Below are 9,856 nucleotides of genomic sequence, written 5' to 3'. Positions count from 1 at the left end.
ACGAGGTATTGTATTTGAAAGTATTTAGTGATTTGAGAAGAAAATGATATTATTACTCGAGGTATTACTACAAAAAGAAATTGATTACAATTTGATCATTTTTGAACTTACTTTCTGATTATTGGAATATCTCAAACGTTTACTAAAATAAATATCAAATTGTTGTAAACTATGTAAAATATGAATGAAATTCAAAGCTTCGATTTTTATACAAATTTTCACGTCACGATATGTAAATAATTGACTACGAAAAAAAAACATTGAATATCTCTTTTGCATAAATTTCCTTATCTTTATTTTTGATAACTACTATCTTTGCCAATCTAAACTAAATCTTTACTATCTAAACCCAATAATATGTGGGATATCTATAAAAAATTGATTTATCACATTTGCCAAGTTTGTAAAAAAAAAGGGGCTCTAAATAACTGTCTTTTATTAATTTTTTTTCTTTACACATTATTCGTAACGACTTAATCAAAATATATACGAAACATTAACTTTATGAGAATCTATCCAAGATTATTTTTAATTTTATATATCGTACAATTATTTTATAAGAATTTGTCCACGATACGCTTAGTTTACAATAACTGGACTAGAGTGTGTTTAGAAATTTCTCGTTACTATTCTCCGTTGGAACTCCCATGTACATAAATATGTATAGAAGTTGACCGCCCAATTATCATTTTTCTATTTTCTATAGTTGTTTTGGCGATTTCAATTTTTAGTCTGGACGTAGGTACCAGACACGTAGATCAAACCTATCGACTGGCTCTTTTACCTTTTACTTACTTCGAGCATAAAAATCTTCTAAACGAAACGATTCGCATTTGTCGAGTCGTCTTATTATGTACTTTAACGAAAATTACCTTTTCTTTTACCTTCGTGAATTACCATTCAAATTTGACGAAGATGGGTCAGTCGAGAGGTTAGAGGAACCCTGGAGAAGTAGATTACGAAATATTGTAAAAACACCACCCTTGGTAGTGAGTTTACCTTCCATTCCTAGTATTACTATCTCACGAACCTGATTCTCTCTTTAATTTGCCCAACGAGAGACAGCCTCGAGATGGAAATTCTCGATGGCACGGTCGAACCTCTGTATCATTCCACGTAGAAGCAGTTCTCTTCCGTGTTCAACATCGAGAACAAGCTAAATCGAAGTGGGTGGTAGTGGCAAAATGGGAAGAAATCGGGCCTCTTCGGGAGACTCGTCCAAACGGTGCAATACAAGAACGAGTTTAAATTCCTCTTTTCGCATCAACGAAGGAGACGATTCGCATCTACGTTAACTAAGCGATTAAAACCAAAAGGACCATCCATCCTCCTTCGTCGTCTTCTTCAAGTTTTTTTGATCTTCTATCTACAGTTTTTGGTTACCTCAATTTTTTACAACTTTTCTACTTTTCATTGTAGACATTCGAGTTCGAGTAGAAGCGGTTATACGCCGCTAGCATTGCTTACGCGCTTTTTAAACACGAGCTTCCTCTTCAACGCTTCTTTGGCAAATCGTGATCAGCTTCGCTTCGAAAGAATCGCTTATGGCACTTTGGAAATGCATCGGAAGGATTGTCGACGAAGCAATATTTTATTCAGCCAAATGTAATATCGAGTATTTCTTAATCTTTGTTAGCTTTACTTTGCGACAGTCTTCCTCTGCAAAACACTGTCCGAAAAAAGAACACGCCCACTTTTAGACTTAGTTTGCGCCGCTATTTGTACCGTGCTTGCTTGCTTGCTTCCGTTAAGAATAATTCAGCATTATGTCCAAGTCACGAACTATGTGTCAACGTATCAGAAGTGTTTTTGAAATTTTCGGTACTGTTACGAACCGAGAGTTTCGTAATCAGCGAAGACACGTTCATTTCTCGAAAAGTCTTCGTAGAGTTATTCGTGAAATCGAAACATTAATCTCTTCTTCTGATACGAAAGATTGGAGAACAATTTCTAATGACCGCTTTTCCGATGACAGCAAGCCTTCGACGTGCTGGGCTTCACTCAAGAGGAGAAGGACGACATCTACAAGATCACTGCTGCTGTCATGCACATGGGTGGCATGAAGTTCAAGCAAAGAGGTCGCGAAGAACAGGCTGAAGCTGATGGCACAGAGGTATTTAAATTAAATTTTCACTCCCAAAGGTTCTCTGATCAGTGGACTGCGGATTTTTATCCAAAATAAAATCATCCCGAACGTGCCTACAAAAATTGCACCTAAATAGAAATTTATTTTATTCTGCAAATATTATAACACGAACTTCACTTTCAATCTTTCTTACGTTCTTGAATATCGTTTGCATTTTGTAGGTTTTTGTATTAGCTTGTCCCGAAAGTTTCTTTCGTTTTGTTAATAATTAATATATAGACGATATTTTATGTTTTATGTTACATTACTGAATCGTGTATGATTCATTTCGCTTCATTACTGTTACAGCATCAATGTCTAAGAAATTAGATTGTCTATTTATATAAACACTGGCACAGAAAATAATCGAATGCAACTCACGGAAAGAAACTTTCGGGACAACCTAATACATTCAAATTTCCTATAAATGCATAAAGATCCGCAGTCTGCTGATCAGTTATCGAAATGTGTACACAACATTTTCGAATTTCTAAAGTAAAGTTTCCTATTGTTCGAAAGTACCTAACGAAAAAATGAACTTCCGTACTTTTCATTCGATTTAGAAATCAAATTACGTCAATGTTGAATTAACAATCGAAGGAACGAGATTCCATGAGAATTTTAAAATTCCAAAAGTTGTTCCAGGGTGTTCTAGACTTGTTCTAAATTGTTCCAGAAGATACAATTTTTATTTAAAAATAGGCTCCCGGTGAATAAAGTGTTAACAGAAAACCCCGACCAATCAGAGCGCTGCCGCCTAACGCGTAGCCTATACTACTGCGGCTGACTAGCGCGTAGCCTATACTACTGCGAGCACTCCACTGTCATTACTCGCGCTCTGATTGGTCAAGCTTTTCTCTTAATAATATCGCCTTAACAAAGCCCCATCCGACATTTTTGTAAAGGAAAAAGTTGTTTCAAATCACCTCCCGAACCTCCCCTTTCAAGGACTTCAAACATTTCACCCTGTGTATCGAAGATCTGACTTCAGTTACTTTCCTCCATGTTCTGCAAATGTTAAGAAATCGAAAGGACCCATTTAAAGTTCGAGCGACTACTTGATCCGCTCGCGAAAAAGTTTGTGGCTTTTACGGGCGAAATGCTCTATCAAAACTTTGATGTGAAAAATGCATCACGCTGCGATCGACTAATCACAAAACGACGCGACGAAATCATGCAGATGGTTGAGAATCCCACGAACTTTTTCGAATACCTGATATTTCTTAATTGTCTTCCTGTCTTAACACGCGTGAATAATGATTAACAGGAAGGCGAACGAGTCGCCAAGCTGCTCGGTTGTGACTGTGCCGATCTTTACAAGAACTTGTTGAAACCAAGGATCAAGGTCGGTAACGAGTTCGTGACACAAGGTCGTAACAAGGATCAAGTGGCATACTCTGTGGGCGCCATGTCGAAGGCCATGTTCGACAGGCTGTTCAAATGGCTGGTGAAGAAGTGTAACGAAACATTGGACACCAAACAGAAGAGACAGCACTTCATCGGTGTACTGGATATTGCCGGTTTCGAGATCTTCGACGTAAGTTTCCTCAAACATACAAACACGTATCATTATAGATCACGAACGTAATCCGTTGGCGATTTTTTTTTAGAGTCGATTATCTTGTCATTTTTAATGTCGGCACTTTCTATCGGATTTTCTACTTTTCTACTTTTGTTGGTAACGTAATCATGAATTATTCGATTGTGAATCGCGCAAGTATTATAATTATATTTATATATAATATTTATATGTAATTACGAATCGTTAAGAAATGACAAGGTATCTGGTATCTAGGTATCTAGTAGTCGGTATATTCGAATAGTCAAGTAGACAAGTGGTCCGTAGAAATATTTATACTTTCTCAACTGCTGACTGCAAGCTTACGCGACATACTTTTTGTATAAAATGTTACAGGGTTCTTATCATTAAATGGTACATATTGTTAATTAAGCTTTGCATTCGTGTAAACCTTTCTCGACGAATAACGACCAGAATAATAAGATATATCAGGAAATTGATTTATAATATACAAGATTCTTTGGAAAGTATCATGGCAAGATAAGATATCTTTTTTTTTTTTTTTATTAAGATACCGATATTTAATATCCACCGTACGGCTACAAACACTTTTGCTACTTTTAAACTATTCATAGCTTAATTTAAATTTCCATTTTCCTCGTGCCAAGCTGTTACTTGCTAAAACATATTGACATGAATTCGGAACTTAATTATAATTGTACAAACTTTATAGTTTACTTGGATCTGTATGAACAAACGTTGATATTAATCGAAAGCTTAATCGATACCGTATGTATTAGGTTGTCCCAAAAGTTTCTTTCGCGAGTTGCATTCAATTATTTTCGAAGCGAAATGAATCGTACACAATTCAGTAATGTAACATAAAACATACGATATTGTGTATGTATTAATTATTAATAATACGAAAGAAACTTTTGGGACAACCTAATATTTCGATCAATAAGAATTCGATAACGTTTATCCTAGAAGAATACAACAGACTGAAGTCAATGGCTGAGGTGGTATCAATATTTTTCTGATTCACTGTACATATCAAATTAAAGTAAAAATTGCTAGAAAAATTCGTTTCACGCATTATCTTTCAACGAATATATGTGCCGAATTTCAAATACGCATTCGTACGAATATTTTAGATCACAAAATTATTGAAATATGTTTAACGGGATATTTTTTTATATTCATGTTGAATAGACTGAAATCGAGTATACGTTGTTAAAAAATCGCCTACGTGATCTATAAAAAGTGCTCGAAATAATAAACACAGAGGAACAACTCATTCCAGTGTATTTTCAGACACAAAATATCGCACCAACGACCGATAACTCTTTAATTCGATCAAATTAAAAAATTGATTGAGATAGTTTACCACAATTACTCGTTGTTAATGCGTCAGCAAAGAAACAACGAATAGCCAAAATTTGATTCAGCCGATTGTCGATTATCGATAACGGAATACACGAATTTATTACTGTACACTCGACGCACACAGACCCTTTTACTCTTCGCAAACGGTAAAGAAAAGTCTGAATCACTCGTTTCGAGGAAATCCACGAAACCATAGTCTCTATTAATCGTCACGTCATCGTTCACTCCTGAACACTGTACGTTACAATTTCATCCTTTAGTATAACGGTTTCGAGCAACTCTGCATCAACTTCACCAATGAGAAACTACAACAATTCTTCAACCACCACATGTTTGTCCTCGAGCAAGAGGAATATAAGAAAGAGGGTATCGTCTGGCAATTCATTGACTTCGGAATGGACTTGCTCGCCTGTATCGAGTTGATCGAGAAGGTAGCCTCGCGCACAGAGCCGTCCCGAAATTCCGATTTCTTTGGTTCTTCCCGTGAAAGATTGTTTTCCTCGTCTAGTTTTTTTTTCACCGTGTTGTACGATCTCGTTGAGAGATCGATTAGAAACTAGCCCCTTGACCTTGATTTGGTCTCATTAGGAGATTTATCCCAGAGTGTTTAATTGCCATTCCGTTTAGAAACGTTTGGATTCATCAATCGTTGCCCCGTGAACGTTCGGTTGAACCGAATCGTCATAATATCGTGTTACGATTAGGTGTTGTTTGAGCACGATTATCTTTAGTTGGTGTTTCGGATACTCCGAGGCACGTTACATTTGTTTACTTCCTCTTTAATAGCTATTCCATGTTTACATTGATCTTGGCACCCCGTTTTCCAGCCCTTTACTTTCGATCTAAGGTGTTGTAGTGAGATGTTTTTTTGGAATGTTCCTGGAATTACGAATTCGCCCTTTAGCACCCTTTCTGCCGTAACTGGATGTTTACTCCGTATTCTACCGATACGTAAAGTGGGTGTTGAATGTATTCGTACACCGATCAATTTCACAAAAAACTTTTGCGTGAAATTGTAGTTTTCTTAATTTCTTTTTTTATAATCAATGATATTTCACATATTCTCGGAAATCTCTAAGATAGAATTATTCTATAGTAAATTCGATAAAAGAACGACAGAAATACATGCTCTTAACGCCAAACATTTATTGCTTCGTATGAATTAGAAAACATCGGTAAAGTACTTTCGGTAAAGTACTTCGGAAAAGGCTCTAATAGAAGAATGGAAGAAGATCCCACTTCTTATTAACTTCTAACTAATAATTTAGTTAATTTAATGCTTAGAAGAGTTGCAATAATTATAAAATCAAAAGGAAATCCCACGAAGGAAGTGTTATATACTTATAAATTAATGTAAATTTCTTTTTTTTTTTTTTAACGAAGGTTTAAAAATTAAACAGTCGTGCGAATACTTATTGCTTCGATATTTCTATCGGTTAATTGTTTTCTTTTTTTTTTTTTTGTTAATTTCGTAACCTACATAAATAGCTATTTTTTGTTGTTGTACTCTGTTTATAAAAAATAAGTTAATAGATTACAATTTTACATAGTTCTTTTGGAAATCGATCGGTGTACGAATACATTCTACGCCCACTGTAACTACGATCCTTAGAGAACTCATCATTCCGAATAATTTAGTATTGCTCCAAAAAGAGACTTCCATCGAAGTCTTTGCGCATTTCGTACGATTGAATGTTCCTTCGGAATATTCTTTCTGTACAAATCCTAACACAAAAAGCATGATGTCCCCTTTGATGTATTTATACTGGGTGTCCCGAAATTGATGTAAAAACCGGAAACGGAGGGTAGCCGAGACGATGAATCACAATTGCTTTTGCAAAAATCTCGGATGGTGCTTTGTTATTCGTTAATAATTCAAAAACGAAGCACCATCCAACATTTTTGCAAAGGAATTTGTTGTTCAGGTTCGTCTCAGCTACCCGCTCCCCTCCCAATTTTCGGTTTTTATGTTAATTCTGCATAGTTGGCTCCCTCGACATAGCATGATTTCAAGGAATAAAAGTACCGTAGGTGATGGCGTCTTCACGAAAAAAAAAAGAAAAAAAGAAGAACTGGTAAGCAACATGTCGTCGTAATTGTTATCCCGTCTCAATTATTACACCCCTTATCGTCACCCTCATTTCGAGAAACGTAAAAACAGTGGACTTCACGCTGAGTAGATCACTCGTAGTAATTAATCCTTAGAAAGTATTGTATATTTCCAACTGTCCATTGAGGAACAGGACGGTACACCACGTACGAATCTTCCGAAGGTGATTTGTTTACCAGTAGTTATTTGAAAGTAGACTAATACACGTTGGACTTTCCGTGTTCTTTTAGAAGTGTTGGTTACAATCGTATACGAGAGAGGCCAGCACACGTATGCACAAAGTAGCGTTAAAATCACTTATGATTTTTCCTTTGCACGCAACTGTGTTTGAACGTTCTTCCATGTTCGTGTTCAAATGTTTGCAGGAACGTTAAAATATAATAGCGATCGATAGACTGCGGATTTTCATGCATTTATAGGAAATTTGAGCGTGCAAGAACCTACAAAATCCAATACGCAAACGCAACAAACAATATGCAAGAATATATAAAGAGGATTGAAAGTAAAGTTCGCGTTATAATATTTGCAGAATAAAATAAATTCTTATTTAGGTTCAATTTTTGTAGGCACGTTCGCGAAGATTTTATTTTGCACAAAGATCCGCAGTCTAGTAATCAACGTACAATGTTAACATACGATTTATTATTATTATACAATGTATTAAACGAGACTATTCCACACGGAGAACTACCAAACTCGAATCCATAGCGGATATGCAAATATTTGAACACCCAGTAGCACTGTATCTTAGCTCTCAAATAACGACATCTTACAACTACTTGTCGTAAGATTTACGTACACTACAAGGACACATTGTAGATGATTTCTTAAGGACTCGAGGAGAATCCTTAAGGGGAAGTGTTTGTAATATTTTGTAGATAAAAAACTCGTCGGGTCGATCGACGATCGAGACTTTTCCAACGAAAAGTTTCGCACCATGGAAAACTAAAATTTGTAGAATTGTTTTCACTGCTTCGGTTAATCGTAAAAGTTATTCCTTCGACGTTAATATGTAGTTAGCTTCGAACGGGGAATCGAATTCAAATTGTATCGTCGCTAAAACTTCTTCGAAGACGAGGCCACGACTTTTGAATTCTTTATTGAATTCTTTATCTTTAAAAATTGTTCAAAAATTGTCGATTGACCTGTCGAAACGTTGACCGGTATCCCGTGCTACTTGCGGGTACCACAAAACATTGAATGTACAGTAGTCTTTGAAGGAGCTGAAAGGTCGTTAAAAAGCAAGAACTGACTAGACCTGTAGAACAAAAAAAAAAAAAAAACGAACGGACACAAAATAGAAAAGAGGCGTAGTTTAGACACTGGTGAAAAAGCATGCCTGATTGTTGCTCGAACAGTTCAACAGCTTCGAGCAGCTCTGCATCAACTTCACCAATGAGAAGCTTCAACAGTTCTTCAACCACCACATGTTCGTCCTCGAACAAGAAGAGTACACAAAGGAGGGCATTCAGTGGGAGTTCATAGATTTTGGCATGGATCTCCTCGCGTGTATTGAACTGATCGAAAAGGTACACAAAGACGATTGAATCGATCATGGAAGTGGATCCAAAGACGGATCCACCGTCCGAGAAAAAAAAAAAAAGAAACGACACGAATGCAGCATAAGGATCTGTGAGAGAACCACTTGGATCCTTAACAATCGCACAATCTAACGCTTATTACAATATTACGCAATAATGATCGTCCACTGTTTTCATGGATTGGCTGTAACCAATCGTAAATTAATTTTTTTTTTTTTTGTATTGTCCTTTGCTGAGCCGTGTGATTTCGCGTTTCAGTGAGAAGCAAACCGCCCCTCGTCTCGCTTAGGCGTCAATATCGTTCACTTTCTTCCGTCCACGTCCTGAAATATCAATCGATCGTCGATCTCTCTCCTTTTTCTTTTTTTTGTTTGATTGGTAACCAGTCGGTCAGGTGTTGCCTATCGTTCATTCGTGTTCTCCTTAATTCCACGAACATAAACACACTAGAGGAATCGCTTAGCAGGCAATGTTTTCGATTGGAATATGAATATCTTGTAATCGAGTTATATTTAACGTTCATACTTTTTACGACTTCTTTTTGGATCACTTAATACCTTGGACAAATATTTTAACAGTTTTTGGTCTTGATAATTCGGTCGTAATTGCCTGTAACACGTCTATTCTCAAGTACGGTGTACCTTACGTTCAATTCTGACCGACACTTTTTCAAGTAATAGAGGGACCAGAAAGTAATGTCGTTTCTGCGAATGCAAATATTTGTTTATTATTTACCAGCTCACCGTGTACCAATCAATTTTCATCGATCAGGTATTGAAAATTTGCACACTAGATGGCAGAAGGTTATTGGTAACGAGGACAATTATATAATCGATTAAAAATAAAAACATTTATTTGTTTGAATTTAATTAGGGGTGTGCGAATGAAATCCCGAGAATTTCAGAATCCCGAAACCATTCGGGATTCCCGAGAATTTCGAGATCCCGTAAATGTTCGGGATTCCGGGAATTTCGAGATCCCGTACATTCGGATTGCTGAAATTTTCAAGAATAACAACACTTTCGGAAATCCCAGATATTATTCTATATCCCGTACGTTGTCGGGAATCCCGAACATTTTCGACATCCCGTACATTCTCGGGAATCCCGGATTTTTTGCGGGATCTCGTGTATTCTCGGCAATCTCGAATCAACTCGAGAATCCCGAATATTCTC

At 36.5% G+C, this 9,856-nt stretch overlaps 1 protein-coding gene across 11 annotated transcripts in view; it reads left to right on the top strand.

The window, feature by feature from the left end:
• The window catches only part of LOC128872399 (myosin heavy chain, muscle), a 73,059-nt gene that overhangs the window by 22,029 nt on the left and 41,174 nt on the right, over positions 1-9,856 (top strand). For 5 of the 11 annotated variants that reach the window (XM_054115038.1, XM_054115040.1, XM_054115039.1 and 2 more), the window contains exons 8-9: positions 1,976-2,113; positions 3,393-3,662. In XM_054115038.1, the coding sequence (XP_053971013.1) occupies positions 1,976-2,113; positions 3,393-3,662 (408 nt within the window). Of the gene's footprint in view, positions 1-1,975; positions 2,114-3,392; positions 3,663-5,290; positions 5,462-8,498; positions 8,670-9,856 lie in introns of all 11 variants that reach the window. The other 6 variants (XM_054115042.1, XM_054115041.1, XM_054115036.1 and 3 more) reach the window with 2 other exon arrangements.

Source organism: Hylaeus volcanicus, chromosome 2 (genome assembly GCF_026283585.1).
Source record: "Hylaeus volcanicus isolate JK05 chromosome 2, UHH_iyHylVolc1.0_haploid, whole genome shotgun sequence".
In the NCBI taxonomy this organism is placed as follows: domain Eukaryota; kingdom Metazoa; phylum Arthropoda; class Insecta; order Hymenoptera; family Colletidae; genus Hylaeus; species Hylaeus volcanicus.
This window is presented reverse-complemented; position numbering and strand designations above follow the sequence as displayed.